This window comes from Bombus vosnesenskii, unplaced genomic scaffold (genome assembly GCF_011952255.1).
Source record: "Bombus vosnesenskii isolate JDL3184/JDL3185 unplaced genomic scaffold, Bvos_JDL3184-5_v1.1 scf7180000016272, whole genome shotgun sequence".
NCBI lineage: Eukaryota > Metazoa > Arthropoda > Insecta > Hymenoptera > Apidae > Bombus > Bombus vosnesenskii.
Genome location: NW_022884341.1, coordinates 499261 through 521639, shown reverse-complemented (window position 1 = coordinate 521639; position 22379 = coordinate 499261). Strand labels below are relative to the sequence as shown.

The 22379-nt window shown below is 28.5% G+C and overlaps 4 protein-coding genes across 9 annotated transcripts; 2 read left to right on the top strand and 2 right to left on the bottom strand.

Annotated features, from left to right (window-relative positions):
• The first annotated feature begins 271 nt into the window (after nucleotides 1–271).
• LOC117242263 (ski oncogene) lies at nucleotides 272–5320 on the top strand. Its single transcript, XM_033508796.1, has 3 exons — nucleotides 272–3071; nucleotides 3334–3563; nucleotides 3634–5320. Exons 1-3 carry the CDS (start codon nucleotides 1992–1994, stop codon nucleotides 4439–4441), a joined length of 2118 nt encoding a protein of 705 aa, XP_033364687.1. The 5' UTR covers nucleotides 272–1991; the 3' UTR covers nucleotides 4442–5320.
• A 4743-nt stretch (nucleotides 5321–10063) lies between these two features.
• On the top strand, nucleotides 10064–13502 carry LOC117242266 (SH3 domain-containing protein Dlish). 4 transcript variants are annotated; one of them, XR_004495209.1, is made up of 6 exons: nucleotides 10064–10537; nucleotides 11281–11516; nucleotides 11722–12096; nucleotides 12234–12501; nucleotides 12710–13116; nucleotides 13234–13502. XR_004495209.1 is itself a non-coding variant. In XM_033508801.1 (5 exons), exons 1-5 carry the CDS (start codon nucleotides 10489–10491, stop codon nucleotides 12982–12984), a joined length of 1203 nt encoding a protein of 400 aa, XP_033364692.1. In that variant the 5' UTR covers nucleotides 10064–10488; the 3' UTR covers nucleotides 12985–13502. The 4 variants fall into 4 exon arrangements, 1 of the variants encoding a protein (XP_033364692.1); XR_004495208.1 differs by having other exon boundaries at nucleotides 10065–10537; nucleotides 13229–13502; XR_004495207.1 differs by having other exon boundaries at nucleotides 10065–10537; nucleotides 13213–13502.
• LOC117242238 lies at nucleotides 13181–18162 on the bottom strand. Its single transcript, XM_033508743.1, has 5 exons — nucleotides 18107–18162; nucleotides 15222–15538; nucleotides 14130–14787; nucleotides 13486–13708; nucleotides 13181–13390 (listed from the first exon to the last, which is right to left on the bottom strand). Exons 1-5 carry the CDS (start codon nucleotides 18160–18162, stop codon nucleotides 13202–13204), a joined length of 1443 nt encoding a protein of 480 aa, XP_033364634.1. The 3' UTR covers nucleotides 13181–13201.
• Nucleotides 17768–22076, bottom strand: LOC117242265. 3 transcript variants are annotated; one of them, XM_033508798.1, is made up of 8 exons: nucleotides 21765–22076; nucleotides 21572–21688; nucleotides 20919–20981; nucleotides 20599–20736; nucleotides 20375–20536; nucleotides 19931–20228; nucleotides 19674–19837; nucleotides 17768–19590 (listed from the first exon to the last, which is right to left on the bottom strand). In XM_033508798.1, the coding sequence occupies exons 2-8, from the start codon at nucleotides 21647–21649 to the stop codon at nucleotides 18418–18420; spliced, it is 2076 nt and encodes a 691-aa protein (XP_033364689.1). In that variant the 5' UTR covers nucleotides 21650–21688; nucleotides 21765–22076; the 3' UTR covers nucleotides 17768–18417. The 3 variants fall into 3 exon arrangements, with proteins under 3 accessions (XP_033364689.1, XP_033364688.1, XP_033364690.1); XM_033508797.1 differs by having other exon boundaries at nucleotides 17769–19590; nucleotides 21572–21694; XM_033508799.1 differs by lacking the exon at nucleotides 21572–21688 and having other exon boundaries at nucleotides 17770–19590; nucleotides 21765–22075.
• Between the last annotated feature and the right edge of the window lie 303 nt (nucleotides 22077–22379).

The window sequence follows — 22379 nt, the reverse complement described above, 5'->3', positions numbered from 1 at the left end:
GTGGGTGTACCAGCATGTAGCCTATTTTGACGGGGGAATCACGTGATTAAATACTTAGCCGTCGCCACCCGCCACCACGACTGTGAGCAGACCGACACTATGCCACAACCACAACCCATAGATACGTAGCTCAACCATTTCGCATCCTTCGGAAGCAAGCACGGCTAACCGAGGCTCATCTTTAACGTGCATACGTGTGTGTGTGTGTGTGTGTGTGTGTGTGTGTGTGTGTGTGTGTGTGTGTGTGTGTGTGTGTGTGTGTGTGTGTACATACACATCCACCACACACATACGTATACATCATACATTCAATAGATACGAAAGTACGATAGAGACGAAACTGCTAACGTGGTAGGTAGTGGTTAGACACACAGAGAGCGCGGTAGGAGGCCAAGCACTGGCTTGGTGTTCAGAAGCGGTGTTAACAAGGGCTACAGTGAACTTCGTTTGACGACATGATATTCGCGAGGCTCGTGTACAGTCTACGATAATCGTTTGTACCTAAACTAAAAAAAAACCATGAGTGTTCAACACGATCATACACATATATAAGACTATTATATACTATATACGTACATAAAATTATATATTATACATATACATAATTAAGAGTACAATGCTCTGTATGGTTACAAAGCTACACAATACATACATCTTTTATAAGTGCTATCTTCTCGTGTTTACGTACTCGTACAGTTAGAGTGTACGTGTGTAGATGTGTGCGCGCGCGCGCGCGCGTGTGTATTTGTGTGTGAGAGAGAGAAAAAAGAAGCAAGGTGGAGTATTTGTATCGCAAAAACGACGTTCCATGGGTGAGTGGGGAGGAGAATACAGTCTTGTCATAAGAAGTGCCAGTCTAAACAGTAATATCCAGACGAACTAATATCACGTGTAGACTGTGAATGATTCTTTCTCTTGTCTGTTTCATCGATGTATGTATTACATTGATAATTGACGTACGATGTCATAAAGAATAATGCGTGTCTTTTCGAGTAGTCGGTGTCTCGGTGCGATCGATATTACTCGGTCGCGATGTACCGAGTCGATTTATTCTCCAAGAGTGTCACTCGTCCTGGTGATGATATTCATCGATCGAACGTATCGTCGATATAATTACTGCGACAAATAGCATTAACGAGAATATTTAATTGGTTGTGTCGGTGGTGGTCATACGGTAACGACCGAGAGTGGCCAGTGTAAAGTGTAGAGTGACAGTGGCGACGACGGTGGCGGTGACTGCGACGGCGGCGGCAGCGACAGTGGTGGTAGAAATAGCTGTGGCGGTGGCGGTCGAATGGCGGTCGCGATCGCGATAGCTACTATAGGTGACGGTGGATACGATAATATCGCGGACGGTGACGATAGAAACGAACGCCAGTGATAACCAAGCTCGCGACACAATGCGCGTACATCGCTCCACAGAACGTAAAACTGATATGAAAATAACGTAAAACATGAGAAAATATGCAAATGAAATCAGCGAGAGGTAGAAACGGAGCAAGTTACGAGGAATAATTTCATCGATAGTGTATTCCAGTAGTGTATTGGTAATAAATGGAAAATTGAACAAGAACAAAACATTATACGGATTATACGTATATTGGTAGTGGAATGTACTGAAGGATTGAAAGAGAATTATCATGTACATGGAGGTTCCGTTGCGATGGACAATAGACTGCGGATAATATAATATTACAAGGGGAGAAGACACATGAACGGGTTAAGCTTGTTCCCGAGTGAGAAACAGAAGCAATGAAGATGGAACATAAGATGAACACTTTGTATCTTTAACCGAATGTTAAGCTTTTCCATATAATGAGGAACGGGAGCTAATACGTCGAATTAAATATTCGGAGAGTGAACGTATATATTGTGGGTGTAAATACGCCTATATTATGAGTCGTACAAAATAGCGTGGTATGTCACGAGTCTCGGGAATTTCGTGTGAGGCTGTTTTATCTTCTGCAATTCTTTTCACGTAGATACGAATAATGGAGACGTTATTGCCAGGGAATACGAACAGTCAATCGTATAGCCCGCAGCTGAAGACCGTGTTGAAGACATATCAGTTATCCGCTGTGAAAAGCTTACAGGGCCCGAGCTCAGCCCTGCTTGGTATGGACTGCAAAAGTTTACTGCAGGAACAACCTTGTTACTCTCCCAACCGATCGAGTAGTTGCGTTATCGACTCCGAACAGATCTCCAAAGACACTGAAAAGGACAATAATTCGTCGGTGACGCCTATCGGCCCGTGCAAAGTTCGCAGAACCGATCAACCACTCGAAGATTCTGACGAAGACCCGCAATTGGAACGATCAAAAAATATCTGTGAAAAGAGGGAATTGGAGTTTCAGATACCCATTTTAACAGCTCCAGACCAAAGTTGTTCTGAAAGATGTGAGACGATCTTAGAGGGCGAGAGAATATCGTGTTTTGTTGTAGGGGGCGAAAGGAGGTTATGTTTACCACAAATATTAAACACTGTTTTGCAAGAATTTTCTCTTCATCAGATCAATCAAGTTTGCGATGAGTTGCAAATCTATTGTTCACGATGTACCAGAGATCAGTTGGAAGAACTTAAGCATTCAGGAATCCTACCACGCAATGCTCCTTCCTGTGGCCTTATCACTCAAACAGATGCCGAGAGGCTTGTCAGTGCTTTACTACTACGGACAGAGTCGTGCGATCCCTCTCAGATCGGTAATCAAGATAACATCGACAAGAAAGCATGTACTAAAAATGACAATGATGAAGAATCCATTGTCAAGTTTAAGGTGTATCATGAGTGTTTCGGAAAATGTAAAGGCATCTTTGATGCAAGTTTGTTTGAGTCAGATGATTCAGTGTGCATAGAGTGTATCGAATGTGGCTGCCAATTCTCACCTCAACGTTTTGTCAGACATGCTCATAGATCTCTTGAAAATCGTACGTGTCATTGGGGCTTTGATTCAGCAAATTGGCGGTCATATTTGTTGCTTTCACGAGATCAAGAACATTATAATAAGTCACTTACTTTGTTTCGAGAATTGAAGGAAAAACATCTCACATTGGGTTCCAAGCGAAAATCAGAGGTATTGTATTCCCATATTGTTTTCATAAAATTCCTAATTCCTAAATTATTTTTATAAGTAATATAATATATTAAGTAGTATAATTTATAAGTATATATTTATAAGTAATAGAGGCAGAGGATGATATTATGTTATATTCACAAAATATCTAATTTTACATAAAAGAGATATAAATGTCAATTAATATTATGATTTCATGATACTGCTTATATATCAAAAAATAAACAGAATGGAAAGAAGAAAATAAAGAACCCTTTTACAGTTGCGGCATGATTCAGAAAAAATAAAACGAATTAGGAAGGATATAGGAAGAGATGATTGTCCAGGAATTTATAATGGAAATGGCTTAGGCATGTATCATCCTGTATCTCAGGTAGCCAATGCAACTGATCCATATCTACAAATGTCATGGGCAGTCTTTGAATTAGCGGCTAGAGGAGCATCAGCTTTTAGACCATGGAATACCACAAATACTTGCAAGCATAAGGATAAGTAAGTATATTAAATATAGTTAAAACAATTTGAGATGTTTTATAACATGTTCTTAATTTTTCATAAACAGTTCATCATTGGTGCCTGCGTATCTCAGTCGTGGTCCACCTGTACTACAACATCCAGAGCACGTGGTTCCTCTCTCTGAATGCAAACGTTTTGAACCACACTTTCAACCAAATGTAGCCTTAGCACCTATACCTGCACCATCAGTGCCTGTAGTACTTCCACCATCTGCTCACCACCAACGACGACATCATCATGATCATAAACGTTATAACCATCACACATCGAGTTCTAACGAGAAGAAAGAAGTTTCGTCGGATAATGTCAAATCTGAGAAAATATCCCCTAGTTCTGGATCTAGTATTGGTGTATATTCTGCATTCCCTTCTTACACACCTGGAAGCAATCAGAAAGAACTGCCTCAAAAAACTAAACATGAAATAGGTGAAGAAGAAGAAAGTAGTGCTGCTGTAACATCGTCTACGATAAATATAGAACCACCTTTGGCTGAAATTGGAACCTCTTCACTGGAAAGTGATTCTGATTCGGAAGGAACGGCAGCGATAGATTTGGAGGAAAGGTTATTAGCTTTGGAAGCACCACAAGATGTTTTGGAAATGGCGCGACGCATAGTTTTAGAAAATGCACAATTACGACGTCATCGACGTTCGGATGCACGTGAAATATTACGATTACGTAATCAATTGCAAATGCAGCAAATACAATCATCTAATGATGGTGATAAAAAGGAGGAACCAACAAACGCAGCGAGTGCAGCAGATAGTACAGAAGGTAGTGAAGAAACGGAAGCTTTATTACCATCAAATAATAAAGAGTCTGAACCTGTTGTTCTAGCTGTTAGTAAAGAATAAAATCAGTGATTAGAGTTTTATAAATTATTTAATACAAAACTGCTCAGAAATTTTTTGCAACGCTCATCTTTTATTGGATAAGCATGCATTAAATTTAGTACTAGTTATAATAACGATAATGATGAATTCTAAATAAATAAAAACTGTTTAGGTTATGTGATAAATAGAGAGCCTTAAACATTATAACCATTAATTTGAAATTTTTATTGTAACCATACTTTGTTTATGTCGATTTTAATTAAAATCGAATGTAGATATTGTAATATAGAGGAAAAGTAACATAAGTTAACCAAAATTTACCATGCCATTTAATATAATTATACTTAATAGTCTTTTTAACATGTTCCGTGCCGCGTGGGGCGTATAAGCCCCACGCTGAACTTCCTGTCCAAGGCATTTGGAATTTTAGTGGAATAAATGTTCAATCATGTGTTTGTTAAAACAATTCCACAAATTAAAAAATAAAACAAAAATTAAATTTATTACTTTGATCTCTAATACGTCGTAAACAATACACCCCTTTCTTGATAATTATGTTATTTGCGCTATTATTAATATTAACTTATTTAAAAAAATTTAAGGCATAAGCAAAACTATCAATCGTAATAACGTGGGGCGTATATGTCTGGCGCGGCCTGAATGGAAAGTAACAAAAAATCGGTCCAGCACGGAACGTGTTAAATAGGTTTCCTGTGCATATTAAATATGCCGCAAGATTTTTATGATCATTCGTTTAATTGTAAAATTAAACACTGGTCAGAAAATAAGAGATTAGATTGCTTTCCATTTACTTTTTTATAGTCATGATTGCATAATGTAAATATGATTCAAGTACCATAGATGTATGTTTATATCGATAATATTATCATGCAAAATATTGCTAAAGTACAAAAAATCTTTAGGTGCTATATTATTATATTAGGAATGTTCTAAGCAAAAATCTAGGTGTATTTCAACAGTTCGTATTACACCAGAATATCAGAAATCTCGATTATGTTCTAGTTATCGTTTTTATAGCGCGAAACAATAAAATTATATTTTTCGCTAGTAATCTTCATATTTGAGTGATTGTAAATAAAATAAGTTAATTATTTATACATTTCAAAATTATAAAATTATTATTCAAGCGATATACTAAATCGAGGAAATTTAATTTACATACAAAAATTATTAACTTTTTGTATGTTTAGTTATTCTTGTATTATAAAAAAAACTTAATTTCAATTATGAACAGTTGGATAAAGGATTGAAATGAATATTATTTTATAAAAAATGCGTAAAATCGTGTTATGTATATTTTCTCTCTCTCTCTCTCTCTCTCTCTCTCTTTATCTTTTGATATCGATATTTATTTGTGACATTGTATCTACATATCATTTTAGTTATATATAAAATTAAAAGAATTTGACCCTGTGGGTTTTAAAACATTAAATGTGATTTATTACGAATATTTTTACACGATCAAAAATTAATTTGTATAGAGATAATACAACCAAGATTTTTATAGAGAATTCTGAAACGAAATTACAAGCACAACTGATTCTTATTCAATGTTATTTTCATTTTTATTTGCTATAATAGCATGTACATGCAATAATAGAAGCAACACATTTTTTCCAACTATCCTTGTAAAACCAATACTGATTTAGAGATGCATATATACCTAGAAATACACACTAGATATCTAAGAATAAAAGAATACGCGAATATAAAAATATAAAGGTATACATACTTATATAATATATATCTTTATATTTGTATATGTTATCACCATATATTTCTTCTTAATCTTATTAATTTAAATATTTGCGTATTCTTTTATTTTCTTAAATCTTTTGTCACTGTTTTATTTGTTCCATCTCACAATATGTAAAGTGAAGCATAATTTAAACCTAAATTTAAACTGAAATTTTGAAAATTCAATGTACTCTTATTAAATTATAACAACATGAATTTCTCTCTTTTTTTAAAGTGCTAGTTAAATATTTTAAATGTGTAAAATATTTTAAAAATTAAACATGTATTAGAAAGGTTGTTTTATAAGCTTTAAAAGCTTTTTGTATCAGGTACATATTAGAACAATATGATATAAATCTTACACATATTTACATATGATATAGCAAAGGAAACAGTAATTATATATTTGTGTATTTGAAATATACATATACACATATTTCGAGACTGCTTCGGAGATCTCTTATCACGTACATTTTTCTAATGTAACAAGAGTGCCAGTAATTCTTGTATCATATTAAAGCACAACGCATTAAGAAATTTCCATTTTCAATTTTATTATTCATAAAAAAAAACACTCGCTTTTTAAATCTAAGTAAATCATGAATTTTCAAAGCAATCTGTTAGAGAAAGGAAAAAATTGATAAAAGTGTATAAATACAATTGATAACGTAGGATAAATGCATTCATAATTATACTCCATATAACATTTGATCAATATATATATATATATATATTGATATATATATATATATATATATATATATATATATATATATATATATATATATATATATGACATGTATGTTACATCGTATTGTTGTAATAATATAAGCATCCCACCTAAGGTGAACAGTGTAGTAATTTATGATTTTCATACACTCGGTTTATTATAGAATAACTAGAATATTGTGGTAAATAGTACATGTATGAATCGCATAGGAAGGTCGATTTTTTTGCATATATCTGAGATCTGCGTATAAAAATTTCGATAAAAGAATCATGTAACTGCCATGACTAAAGATGTATTTTAATTTCGAATGGGTGATGTATTTTAAGTTAAAAATGGGAAGTTTACAAATAAATACATAATATGCGACGCCTGACTTTATTAACATTTATGCACGAAAACGCGTTAATGTGGATTTCGTTCGTTCGAATAGATATTATTCTGCCAGTCGGCTCTTGAATTAATTAAGGTGATTTATAAAAAATAAAACGAGATGTTATTAAGTGTTTCGTAAATAAGAAATATCGTTACTGTTATGATACATTTAGTTCAATTTGAAAAAACGAGAAGACGTAATCGTGTGCGCGGGTGAATAGTAATTGTAGTATAATTATTGCATTATTATACGCATACGCTCAATATTGTGCGCAATATTGTATTCAATATGCGTATATTAATACATTAATATTAAAAAACTCGTTCGATTCTCATTTCAAATGCTAGGCTATAATAGAATTCCGTGCTCATGTTAGGTGTAGATATGAAATACCAATCGAACGAGTTTCCCATTGTTTTCTCTTTATATATCCATGAATCCAGGATTCAAGAAAATAAACTATTGAGCGATAGATAAAGCGTTCATTATGCTAAATATTCAGATGCAATAAAACATTATTATTCGACGCAATTTATTTCATAGAATTAAACGACCTTATACGTGATAATTATAAGATAAAATATGCGTAAAATATTGCTTTATGATCGAATTTAGTAATAATAACTAGTGTGTTTATTGATCCTTGTTAACATATATAAATAGTGTGCACACTCTTTCGAGGATAATAGAACGTTTTATTTCAGACTGACTTCGAATTTATTTTGTCGGTGAAACAAACAGCAAACAGAAGCTATCGGCTATGTTAATTGACTAGTAATATGGAAACCATTTGTATTTACCGGGGACGTGGTATGTATGTATATTATGCTAGTAAAATGTGCTGAGATTCTTGCGTGAATTATCATGCACGCTATCAATAGTTTATTTTCTTAACTTACACTTACTCTTTGATAGATGGCATGATAGAGTTAAAGGTACAGAAGCTCATGAAAGTATTTCAACACTTGTCAAAGAAAACTTTTACGTATATATATACGTAATATATATATATATATTGTATGTATTATATAAAACATTTAAAAATTGCAGTAGCGCTGTAATGAGACATTACTATTATCTTGGTTAAATTTGAAACTAATCTGAAAATGTATATATAAGTTACAAGATATTTATTGCGAACATATATTTAATAAAAAATTAATATGCAGCATGAGAGAAAGAGAGAGAGAGAGAGAGAGAGAGAATAACCGTTTGAATATATAATAAATGTTAAAAATTGCACTACATATTTTGTATCTTCTATGTACATTTTCTAATATATTTCAAACTACTAATATACTCATGGTAACTAAATCTCATCACAATGTTAGCGAAATATTAAAATGTCTTGTATCACGCACACAATATATTCATAAAAGTTTTTTATAAGTGTTCGAATATTTTCGTAAGCAACTGTAAATGTGTTTCGTACACTACATAATTAACGAATACTCATAAGAAATTAAATACATAAAAGAAGTGCAATATGAAAGTACAAAATTTGATGTTTTATTTGAATTTTGTATATTTTACAACAAAAAAGGTGCAAAAGTGACAAAAGAAATATATGGATGGCTTCTCCAATATTCTAAATTTTTTTTTAAATATATAAGACTTTCGAAAATGTTTTACTATCAGAATCTTTAATATATGTAAGGCCATGTCTCTGATAACGTACTTATATAGTGTTGAACTTTTGAATAATACTATCTAACTATAAAAAAAAAAATAATGAAAGCGGTTTAGAACAATTTAACATTATACAATTTTCTAATCACTTTAAACATTATCTTGAATTTTTATATGATCGAATTTCTATATTCGAACGACGAATTCCATATTCTTATGGGTCGATATATAACGATGGATATATGAAATATAGCTCCAGTATTGATCTGATTTTTGGCATAATTGTAGGGTAAATGTATATATAATTATTTTCCAAAAAAATACTCATTGTTGAATGTATATGAGGGAAAATTGTTATAGATAAGGCTATTATCGTCATTTATATTAATTGAGATAATAAACGACGTTTCGATTAAATAAGATTCTTTTCATGTTATTGCTTCGATTTCTTTTCATTAAACTTATTAGTATTTATATCATAATAATTTATCCAAAAATAGAATCACAATTTATTTTCACGAGTATCTTATTTTTATTATGTAGTAAAGGTATTCTTGTTTCTCATATATGTAAATTTGGGAAATTATTAAGCATTTTTATTTTATTTATTTATTGACTTAAAAAATTCAGTATTACATATTATTTAATCTATGTAATTTTTGTATCAAATTTGTTATATACATATATACTCACATATCAATATATATTCATTAACCAAAAATAATTTAAAGTATTACTCTTTATAAATCTTTTTTTTTATATTTTTAAATTACTGCAAAAGTTGAATACCAGGTATATATTATTTAAGTTCTTGACGAATTATATTATAAACCAGAATATTCGTAATTAATTGTAATTATACAATCATTTATTATAAAATTTATATATAAAAATAACTTTTATATTTCAGTTGGAACGTACATGGCACCGTAAGTTTACAATAATAAGCTATCTATATGATCGTATAAATAATTATATGTATTATATTAATCTTAAATGCGTTTGTCGAATAACATCTTTATGTATTCATAATATCTGCATAATTTAAAATAAGCAATAAATTTTATACTTGTACGTTCAAACTGTACTATTAAAAATACCAATATTTAAAAAATAACCACCTATCAATAAAATGGGATAACGAATTTTCTTATTTATAAGAAACCTTCTTTCGAAAGATGCATATTTTGAACAATATAAACAAACATTTGTTTGACATATTGTTATACAATAGTATATTTGCTGAAGCGCCGTCTACCTGTTGCATTCACGACTATGAATATCTAAATTTCAGTTTCATCTTCATCTAAAATCCTTCAGGAGAACGAAGGAGTAATTGTGTTTCTGGTTCGAGATTTTACCGTTATACCCACGATTATACCTTTATACCGTATTCGCACTAATAAGTACTAAAATGTTTGAAATACCGATATAATTTTTAAAATGTGAGAAGAGCGGATCATTTTTACTGAAATGTTTAATATATTTACCCCTTGTTATGCTTTACCTCAGTAATACCTTGCATCGAACGATTCATGTTCTGGAAATATAATTTTGTCTGAACTTTAAAAAAGTATAATGGCTTTTTTGTGTCCGGTTCGCATACGTCGAGGAAAGAAAAAGAAACGTGAGTAATAAAATATCAAATAATTTTGTAAAGATATCTTTCAATCTTATTTTCTATTAAAAATGTAATATATAAAACACACTGTATGTATACATATATGAGCTGTTACATATATTTATTAAAATTGCGTCTATATATAATTACTTTTCATTGTTTATAATAATTAAATATTTATTGAGCGGAAAGAAAATATTTAAGCTTGAAATTTTACTGAAAATATGGTTAAAATTTTCTTATATATATTGAACAATAAGAATATATTAAATAAAAATATTGAGAATTAACAAGTTTATTATTGAAGTTCATAGTCATTTTTAAATATATTATTATCTTAAGTAATGAACACATAATAGTCTTTTTATATATAATTATGCACTATTCTATATCCCAAAATTCTTTTAGATTCTTATATCCTTATAAACTATTTATTGTCTTGTAACATAAATTTATCCTGTTTTTATGTGTATTATATAATAAATGAGTTACTTAACTCTGCTAACTACTTTGAATTACAGGATCAAATATGTTACATATTATATATATAAAACAATCTTGATAATAATAATATAAAATAATTGTATAACACCATAATTTCATATAACTTTCATTTGAAACATCTTTTTATATAGCAAAAGAAATTATGCTATTTATTTTAGTGTAATTCAAAGTGACAAAGTTAGCCACCTTACTCTGAATATGAAGGAGGAAATATAGCAGTAAAAATTTTGAACTTTATATTACAGCAGGAGTACACAACTTTAATTTGGAGAAAGATTGCGCTGGTGGTGGCAGTACAGGACTTGGTTTAGGGACAAAAGTACCATTGCCTCCTGGTCGTATAACAGGAAGTGCTAGTATTGAGACATTGGTCCGAGTAGGTATAGAAAAAGAAAATGGTCTGTCACCAGATAGTAAGATGGTTATTGTTCATGATTTTACACCATGTGTTGACGATGAACTCCAAGTAAAACGAGGCCAGGTTAGCAATTTTTATAATGTGTCTTTATATATGTGAATAACGTTGTTCTTCACTGTGTCTGTTACTTGTTTACTTCATGTCTTCTAACTTCATGTTTTTATATTTGTTTTGTGTTTATAAATATTATTATTTATAAAATTTGTTATTTAACTTCATCCTTACATATTTATTTGTGTTATTTTGTTTTATTTCTTGCATGTTTTAGGTTGTAAATGTTTTATATAGAGAGAATGACTGGGTATATGTAATAGCAGCTGATACACGTATGGAAGGTTTTGTTCCGCATTCGTATTGTGCACCTTATACGTCTCAGCTTGCTGAATTAACACTTGCTACTCTTATGAATAATGTGAAAAAGAAATTACCAAGATCTAATGATACTGATTGTGATTTTGCTGGTACAGGTCGTTCACAAATTGTAGATACGCAACAAACTGACACAGGATCAGCATCAGACTGTGAAAGTTATGCTCGTAATGTCACCACTGCTGATGTGAATGTTAATCGATCTAACATCACACAGTCTCAAAATTCTATTCAAACTATATCCTCTCAGCCAGATGTACATCCTTTCTTTAAGGTATGTATACAAATCTTCTAAATTTATATATTATGAATACTGCACAAGAAAATAACTTGTATAGTTTGTATAATCTTTAGAATTTACTAATTTTCAGAAAGATACATAATATTTTATTTCTATAATGCATGTTACAGGATCCATCAGCTGGGAGATATATTGTACTTTACACTTTCGTGGCTAGAGATGAAAATGATGTTAGTGTAGAAAGAGGTGAATTTGTAACTGTACTCAATCGAGATGATCCTGACTGGTTTTGGGTACTTAGACATTGTGATGGTAATGAAGGATTTGTACCATCTGGATTTGTATATCCAGGACATGTTCTCCATTCATATGCAACAACTACTACAACTACCACTACTACTACAGTAGCTACAACATCTACAGAAACACATGGTTTAGGTTGGTCTTCGCTCCTTTTTTATGAAAATTAACGTTAATAAAACGCGAAAAAACTTAAGTTCAGATTTATTTACAGTTTACAATTTTAAATATATATACATGAAAGAAGTTTATGTTAATTTCAATGTTATATAATAATATTCAGAATTTTCATTTGTATATTCTTAACAATTTAATTAATCTCGATTTTTTATTATGTTATTTTAAGGAAAAGGAAATAACAATATGTCAGGAAATGAGTCATTACAGCAAAAAGGTTTGCGAGATTTTCGAGATGAGACAAATGGCACAGAATTAGTTGTACTTTATGATTATAAGGCGCAGGCGCCAGATGATTTATCTGTGAGAAGAGCCGATTGGATATATGCAGATTTAGGAAATCAAACTGTAGATGGTTGGTTGTGGGCATATGCGCCTAAAACTCGAAAATATGGATTTATTCCAAAAGCGTATGCACGGCCTCCTGCTATGACGAGTTTATAACATATTAGACATACTTTTTTATCTTTTTGCATTTTATACATGTATTCAAATAATAATATACTATTACATAGTATTACACTCCAAACGGTATTCAAAAATTTGGATAGACATCAGAGATACAATTTTCTCTGTGTAAGTATAATCATTAATAATGTTAATGGGGGGGGGGGGATAAATTGGAATTTAATTATATATGTACGTAAATTTTGTAATATATTTAATGTACAGTAACATTAACATTAAGTGTAGCACAATCTGATGTAATGTGACTGAGGAGACCTTCATGCAGAACTATACAATCACCTGTTGAATAAATGTCTTGAGGACATTGTGCTGTTCTTAATGAATTCACTGGACCTGTGTATGTTAGGCAACGTAAGCCTTCATTATCAATCTTGTCCACAGCCTGTTGTGGAAGTAGTCGATATGCATATCATTTATCATGTACATAGGTATTAATCTTTTATTCAACTGAACTTTTTTATCAATCATATAATATACCTGAATACTACATAAAAGTTTGTCTGTTGTATTTCCAATATCCAGCCCAGCAACCCAAGCGATTATTATATTTTTTTCATGAAAATCTTTTTTTTTATTAATTTTCTCGTTAGATATATATTGGTCTGTACAATGTAGCCGAGCAGCCAGCACTGATAATGGTAAACGATTTCGATATTTTGGGTTGATTTGACTACCATTAAATAATTTTGCAATAGGTTCTCTTGGTATAAAGATTTAATGTTAATCAAATGCATTATTTAAATATTTGAAATTCTCCTTAATACATCTGTATGTCAAAAGTCTTTTCTTTACTATTAAGAATAAAAAAATAATTAAACAACTTTCAAAACATATTTTGTAGAATCATTCTAATATAAATACAATAAAGCCATATGTATCATACATGATATATTCATATATCAGTAGATATATCTCACAAATTGTTACATAATCATAATACTTATTGTTTCAAAGGCAAACTTTTTCTAAATTATTTTTTTTATATTGTTAATAGTAATGATTTTTAAACATACAAATACTTGATATTTTTTTCTACTTAAATAAAAAATTTTCATTTTTGTGTAATAATACTAATAATTTAAGTAATTACTAATAATTTAAATATACTTGTTTATACTCACGAAAGTTTGCCAGAAACTAAAAGAAGAGCCAGGCACCGACTAGTGTTGGAAGATAAGGCACTAAAACTGACGATGAGTGTACTTTTGATACCTGGTTCTACATTCAAGATAGGTACCTCTGGATGATCAAAGATAAAATGATGCGTCAATGCTGAGAAAGCTACATTTATAGCACAATCAATTCGTGGGCACCGGATCGGTCTACGAGAACATTCTGCGGTAATTTGTCCGTTGACTTTTGCTTCTAACATATATGACTCTACATTTCTTCTTTTAAATAAGTTACAATAACTTTGTCGCTGTTTTTCTTTATCACAATTTCTACTTCGTTCTCCGCTCGTATTATTTTGGTTTCTAACTTGTTCATAATCAGAAGTATCTTCAAAATCATTATGGTAATATGTTAATGTATTTCTATCGAAATTTTGTAGCATATGAGAGTAATTCTGATTCCAAGATTTGGTATATAATTGTTCAATGTTGATAGGATCGTACTGCCGCAATCTTTGATGATGTTTTGAATAATAGTCTGATTCCTGTTGTGAAATTTGCATCTTTTTCATATGTGTATATGTGGAATTCAAGCTGATATTGCTTTCTTGCAATAAATTCATGTTTGATTGTTGGCACTGTGTATAACAAAGAATGCAGCCAGGATCTGAAATATAAATATTTGTAATTTCAGAAAGTACTCCGTTAATTTATTGCATTAATTGATTAGATGAAATACAAAAATAATATGAAAATATACACCTTTTTATGAAATATGGAACTTCAGTTACAGATTTTTTATATGGTTTATTGTTAATAATATAATTTTAATTTTTACAAATTGTTTCATATGCTATCATTTTATTGAAGATTTAAAAAGATAGAATAAAAATTATGTATACTATAATTGTACTAGAATTGTTAAATTATTAAATCTCCAATAAGATGAAGTAGAATACTTTGCAGAAAAACTAAAATTATTATATACTTAATTATATTGCTAACAATAAACCATACTACTTTTAATAATATTTATCATTGGTTTATTTTTATTTTTAACAATTACTGAAATATTAATTTTAGAAAATTATGTTAAATAACCTGATTGCAGTGCAAAATGTTGAATACAACGTTGACATAAAGTATGCTCATTAGAACAAGGAACATTCTGACTAACATTAGAATTTATATTTTCAAGACAAATAGCACAGAATCCAAGTATCGTGTTTTCTAGCTCGCCGCCTTTTTTCCTGTCATCTTCGCAATTTAGTTCTTTTTCCTTCACGGTTAGAATTCTAAAATTTTTGTTTTCTTGTATCCTCTTTCCGTCATTCTGTTCTTTTAGTTCTTCACGCTGAAAGAATTCTTTCATGCTACTGTTACATTTAACCAAATTGTAAATTATTACTTTTAAAATAAAAAAACAATTCAAAATATACTTTCTTCATTTAATATTTTGTATTCCATTCTATTGTAGATTAAACCAAATGTAAGTTTTAACCAGATTAAACTAAATGTAAGTTCGCGCAATTATTTTTTAAATTAATTATATAAAAAATCTAAATATAAAATATAAAAGTAATTTTTAATTAAAATTGATTTTTCATTTATTTAAATAAATGTCTCGTAATTTTATTCAAATTAGTAACCGCATATGTAAAATATATTTTTATAAAAAATGGTGTATTTAAAATAAGTAAAAAAAATTTCTTGTAAATTTAAGATATAAATTAGTTTCTTCTTTGAAAGGGAATTCTAGTGGTGAAAAATTAAAATGAAATTCAATCTATTTATTCACAATTTCGAATCTGGCTTCCCTTGAATACTAAGTCACGTGCCTCGTTCTGATTTTTTATCGAATTGCAGTTTGCTTTATTAGCTCGCTGATTTTCTTTTTCCATCTTTTTCTTTGGATTCTCAAGTCAGCTCGTATATCACTTTGAACGATACTTCTTCAATTTTGTATATCGTGTTTCGTCGTAGCTCGCTTTCTTTACTACAAAATGTTACGGATATCATTATAACTTTTGCTAACTTAATTCATGCATTTTTTCTTTATTGTTCTATCAAAATAAATGTATATAATCATCGCAAGATTAATTTGAAAAAGTTATAGGAAAATACAAACATATATATTTTTTCATTCCAGACAAAGTTATAATTTCCAAAATTTCAATATGAAAAATGTAACTATATAAGTAATTAACCGATGAATATTTTTTACTTATTTAATATTAGTTATAAAATTACAATTTTTATAAAATTAAAAAGAATAATACTTTGATTTCAATTTTTTTTATAAACATTACAAATTTTTTATTTGTATTTTTATTTTATATGTATTATATTTATTATATTTTACTTATTATGTTTTTATTTATACGTGAAAAGACAAATGAGAAAAGAAAATTCAAATTTTATGCAAATTATATATGTAATATTTATAAAATAGCAATAAGAGATTTTCACAGTGAAAAAGTCAGATAATTACCAAATTTCAAAGTATTGCTAAGTATATAATCAATATTGTATTATTAATTCCAGGAAAATTCTTCAATTTTCTTGACTTCCATAAATTCATGAACAATTTCAATATTTCCAATATTTTCGAATAAAGGGATAATTTAAACGTGCATATAAAATGTTCGTTAATGAAAGCTTTTGTTTTCCGTTCGCTGCAATTTACTACTTAAAAACGTTTTACGTACATTGACGATGTAAACTTCGATACGTATGATTTGCCGATTAGATTTGAAAAACCATTTTGACATCTATCTCCTTTGTCACTTCTCGAAACCTTCAAATATTTGACTACCCTTTGAAGATTAGAAATATATTTAACGATGTTGACGAGTATTATTGTCTTTCCTATTTTTATTATCTTTATTTAAAATTTTATTTATTTCATTTTTTCAAATTCTCATCGAAAAGATAATTTAATAATTACCAAAAATTTATGCCAATTATTTTATCTACGTCGTCCCTAATAATATTATTTATAATATAAGTACAAATTTATATAATATAACCATCAACAAATTAAATATTAATGTTAAAATTGGTATATTTATATGTAACACAAAAGTTATATATACATGTAAATATACAAGATTGAAAATCTTACAAAACGAAAATCCTACTAAATACTAACGTTAATTTTAATTATTATCTTAAAATATAAAAATTATATTCTCAGTTCAGGAAATGGTACCATACATAGCTCAAGTAAAAAAGAATTACAGGCCAATACAATTTTTATTATCTAAATCTAGAAATATGTATACAATATTTACATAAAAAAATACAAATGAATTTCTATTAAATCATAGATGACAAATCGATATTATTAATGGCATTCATAAGTTTTGCATTTAATTATTAAAATCGGTAAGAAATTGCAAATTTTTAATATAAAGGAATTAAATGTAAATTAATTTGATTAATTTCAGATAATTTTATAATAATTGTATTATTCTAAAATTATGCTGTACAAGAAAAAGCTTTTAATAAATTATACGGCACCAAGGAAGATTGCCTAAAAACTTAATATGAAAACGAAAATTATTGTACAATTATATAAATTAAAAATGAAGTAAGAAGTCTGTATAATAAATATAAATTCTACATAACAAAATTAATTTTAAAATTTTTGCTGACAAAAATTACACATCTTTTACATACGTATTTAGATACAATTTTAATTGATTACATTCTTATAAAAATTGATATCACTTTTTCTACATAGAAACAAAATATTTTTCAATTTGAATCATAAATATACAATTTTCTATAACATGAAAATTCTGCAATAAACATAGAGAATTGAGAAAAGCAATATATATAATTAATAAAGTGCGCTAGCAATAAACCATAATGAAAAATAATTTAATGAATATAATTGAACATAAGTATGGATTATGTACTTGTTACAAAATGTTACCATGAAGATACAAATTTCTTGAAATAACGTCTTTTTTTATATATACATTTTTAAAGTCCAAATTAAGTTGCTATATTTGATATGCATGAGATTTGCATACATTTTGCACTAATAAAATGTTGTTTTTATGTAATTACTTTTTATAAATTTCTTTTTTGATAAATAATTCATATTTATTTCTATTTTATAGCTACTTGTCAAACAAAATTTATACAATCAATATTATTGAACTTTTGTATATGATTCAAAGTAAAAAATAGTACAATTCCATTTATGAAATTATGTTTAAACTTATTTAAAAAATTATAAAATTTATAATATATCACATTTGTTTCACTTGATTGTAATTTTTATTCTTTATCTTGTAGACTTAAGAAAGAAACCATCTTTCAAGTTTGCCAATTTTTCTGTGCTTTTTGCATTATTTAAACGTAAGTCACCCGATAGTACGAAATTTCGGTTTTCACCTAAATTAATCATACTAAAACTTTTAGTTTTACTATTGATCAAGGAATTACCTTCCTCAAATAGTGACAATAATGGTAATTCATTAACACTTAATTGCTCTTCTTTTGGTTTTGGAACAGATTGATTACAATCAGTTAAATTTCTATTCAAAGACTTTTCACTTGATAAATCAATAGATTTTACTTCTATTGGCGATAAGCTGGCACTAAAAGATAAGAAATGTGTAGAATTAGATCTAAACTTCGGTTGTAAATTTATCCTGTTAAAGTCATTAAATTGTGCATCATAGACTTTTTTTGCGTTATTTAGGCCATTATCATTAGCTTCTTTTATTTTCAATGTATTATTATATTCTAAATTTGTAACATTATCAAATTTGAGATTCTCACGATCAGTCTTATGATCTATAATATCATCTAAACTTTGTTGTTTTTCTATGGAATTGGTATCAAGATTTAAAGATAAATTAATATCGCTGCTACTTTGAGATTTGTTATTACTAAAACCAAAATTGAAAACATTATTTGGCACATATTTTGCTATACATTGACGTATACTCATTTCTGTAAATTTCGAGCTGAAATTAAGTATATTTGTTTTTATAGGAGTATTATTTAACGATTTCGATACACAATTCTTTAAATTACTTTTATGTTTGTTTAACATTACTGAATCAATAACTTCACGTTTTACTGAATTTGATTCTTCAAAATGTTTCGTTAAACGCGTATTTACAAATGAATTTTTCAACATTTGAAAATCATTTAATAATTTTTTTGATTGACTTAAATTTTGCATGAAATGATCTGTATCTTGCAAAAGTTTATAGTTTAATTCTTGTATGAAATTATTTGATTTTGCATTTTCCTCGTTATAGAAATGTAAATCAGACATACTTTCGTTTTTACTATCATGATCAAGCACAGAATTCTTGACAGATAAATTATTCAAATTTTCTATGTTAGCTCCTAGCTCAAACTCCCATTGAGAAGATATTGCTTCGCTTCCATCAACCGATCTTTTCCCAAGATTTTCAGTATCTTCTTGTAACTGATAATCATTCTGTAATACAAGGAACAATTAAGAATTGATGTTTATCAATGCACAAATTTTTATAACAAAAACATAATAAAGTATTTACTCACATCATAATCTTGTATCCTATTATATTTCTTTAGTTGATTATTCATGAAATCCTTTATTTTACTGCCACTTAATTGGTTAAATTCTACATCATAGTTTGAAGTCTTTTGTGGACTAACCAATTCTGCACCAACGCCTGGTTCTCTGGGTCCGTTAGCTATAAAATCTGTAAATGCGATTTAAAAGATATAATTAACATAAAGTTAAAAAATTTAACTATAAAGAATTATTGATCAAAATAATATGAAGTAGTATATACCATAATCTCGACGCTGTTGATGTATTTGATTACTAATTTCTTCCAACCTACGGAGACTTGTGGCATAATTAGTCTTTGCATCTTGTATTGCTTTTTGTAAACATTCGACTCGTTCTTTCTGAGTTGCTAACATTTGATCACACTGTGCTTTGACTTCGAAATATGGTCGCGCTTTTATTATGGAACGACGATGTTTTTCCTCTAGTTGTAACAATCTTTTCTCAGCATTATGAAACAATACTGCCCTTCTGTAATGTTCTCTACCACATTCTGCTTTTTGATTTTCAGCGTCCATAACCTAAGTCATAATATAATCAAAATTAACTGAACTGAACTTTAATTTTTATTCTTTCTTCATCATATTCATATGTACATGTTTTAACATAATCATCACCATTTTTTTTTTATTATACAGTTTAATGTTTATTAATTTATCATATTTACTTTAAGCGTTGCATGATTTAGCATATCCTGCCATGCTTGATCAAAATTCCATTCATGTTGATGTGACATAAATCTACTCTCGGCTAATGCCACAGTTTCTTTTGCGGCCACATGAATTTCGCTTGCTCTTTGGAATAGTTGAGCTTGTTGTTGACATTTTATCTGTATCAAATTTTGCTCAATTATATCTCAAAATTTAATAAATATTTTAATTATGGTCTCACCTGAGCTTGACGTGCCACTTCAAGTGCTTCATAATAACACCTTGCTTTTTCAACGCAACTATTTCCTACCTTATTTAATATTTCCTTTAATCTTTTGGTAGTTTCAGATAATAGTTGCCTAAAAGCAGTGTGAGCTTCCTGAACAATAAATATTATATATCATTAAGAATTAAATATTATTAAAAAAAAAACTAATACATTTATATACAAATTGAACATCATAAATGTTATGTAAAATCATTTAATCAATATCCTAATATAGCTTATACACAAAGTACAAAAAGCTTTTAACTTCATTGTCTGAAAGAATTAATACTTACATCCAATTCAGTTTCAAGTTTATTTATATCATCTGTTGCATCGTTCAAATTCTCTAACTCAATCTAAAAATTCAAAATGATTTATACTGAATAATTTTGTGGCACTTACTTTTTAATGACAATTTCTATATGCTATATATAATTTTGTCTAATATGCAACATATTAGTATTTTGTATTTTCAATGTTATAAAAAATTATAACTGGATTTCATATATTCTTTGAGATATTCTTTTTTATATATAGTTAAATTTCATGGAAGTATTTCTAATTATTTTAATTATTATATAATTTCTATTCTTTTTATTTCTTAGTGGTTGATACTTTTACTATTACAAAGATTTTAATATTTATAATTACATATTTCCTATTTAATAAAAAACAGTGAATTCCAGCAGACAATTTTTACATTTGATAAATTATAGATCAAATAATAATTTTAATTTGTATAAATTACTATTTACAAATTATTCGTTAAAATAATAATAATTATTATTATAATAAAGACAAGATATTAACAAATAACATTAAGGAAATAAAAATAACTACACGTTATACATTGTTTGCAACAATAGATATTATATATTAAACAACTATTTTAAGAACATTATCAAAATAATAATCTACAATTAAATAACTACTATTAGATATATACATTTATTATTTGACAAACGTTGAGAATGAAAATGAAGTGAAAGCAAAGTGGAACATGGTACCAGGCTGTATTAGGCATTACGTTTGCATTTAGTAATCATTTATTTACGCATATAACCTATAACTTTAAAAAAATATATATTTATTGGCATAAGCAAAACAAATGGAAAAATTATTTTTATAAAGATAATTACCTGTATTCGAGGATCTAAAGCTCCATCAACATTATCCGTAACATCCATCCTTTAATTTTTGGCATTTAAATGATTTAACTCGTCATTGTGGAATTCAACTCAATTATTCCGAGTTTATATGAATATACATAATTGTATAAATCGTAAGTGGTTTTCATAATAGTCTGCATGTAAAATTATTCGTTGTCTTCCAAATTTTGAAAAAATACACTGTCAAGCAATTATGCGTAACATTAAAGAGACTTCTAAAGAATGATAAACTGAACTAAGTATGTAGGATAGTATTATGTATATAAGTACTACTTACATACTAGTGAATACGGTCGCTTTCATTAACTATATAATTCAATGTATTGCGAAAAGACTCACTTATGGTATCCAACGCTAATAAACAATAAAAGTTGATTTTATGTCGAAAGATATGTCGATTAGATATTTTTTATTTGGTGAATGTTATAAGATCTTTAAGTCTTAAGATCGGAATCTTTTCTAAAACATCCTGTATATTACTTCCATTTACATGAAAATTTTTCTATTATAAAATTGTAATATTTATATATAATTATTATTGGAAAAACATGTATATTCACAGAAACTTTTGTTAGAAAAGTACTA

What these genes read in the sequence shown, in the direction of transcription:
- LOC117242263 (XM_033508796.1), top strand. Translation starts at nt 1,992, where the DNA reads ATGGAGACGTTATTGCCAGGGAATACGAACAGTCAATCGTATAGCCCG. An exon ending in GTTCCAAGCGAAAATCAGAG is followed by an intron (nt 3,072 to 3,333) that starts GTATTGTATTCC and finishes ACCCTTTTACAG; the next exon opens with TTGCGGCATGATTCAGAAAA. An exon ending in ACTTGCAAGCATAAGGATAA is followed by an intron (nt 3,564 to 3,633) that starts GTAAGTATATTA and finishes TTTCATAAACAG; the next exon opens with TTCATCATTGGTGCCTGCGT.
- LOC117242266 (XM_033508801.1), top strand. Translation starts at nt 10,489, where the DNA reads ATGGCTTTTTTGTGTCCGGTTCGCATACGTCGAGGAAAGAAAAAGAAA. An exon ending in TCGAGGAAAGAAAAAGAAAC is followed by an intron (nt 10,538 to 11,280) that starts GTGAGTAATAAA and finishes TTTATATTACAG; the next exon opens with CAGGAGTACACAACTTTAAT. An exon ending in TCCAAGTAAAACGAGGCCAG is followed by an intron (nt 11,517 to 11,721) that starts GTTAGCAATTTT and finishes TGCATGTTTTAG; the next exon opens with GTTGTAAATGTTTTATATAG.
- LOC117242238 (XM_033508743.1), bottom strand. Translation starts at nt 18,162, where the DNA reads ATGTATGCAAATCTCATGCATATCAAATATAGCAACTTAATTTGGACT. An exon ending in TTAATTTGGACTTTAAAAAT is followed by an intron (nt 15,539 to 18,106) that starts GTATATATAAAA and finishes GAATTGTTTTTT; the next exon opens with TATTTTAAAAGTAATAATTT. An exon ending in AACTTTTATGTAGTATTCAG is followed by an intron (nt 13,391 to 13,485) that starts GTATATTATATG and finishes CTTCCACAACAG; the next exon opens with GCTGTGGACAAGATTGATAA.
- LOC117242265 (XM_033508798.1), bottom strand. Translation starts at nt 21,649, where the DNA reads ATGCCTAATACAGCCTGGTACCATGTTCCACTTTGCTTTCACTTCATT. An exon ending in TAAATCATGCAACGCTTAAA is followed by an intron (nt 20,229 to 20,374) that starts GTAAATATGATA and finishes ATTATGACTTAG; the next exon opens with GTTATGGACGCTGAAAATCA. An exon ending in TCAACAGCGTCGAGATTATG is followed by an intron (nt 19,838 to 19,930) that starts GTATATACTACT and finishes TCGCATTTACAG; the next exon opens with ATTTTATAGCTAACGGACCC.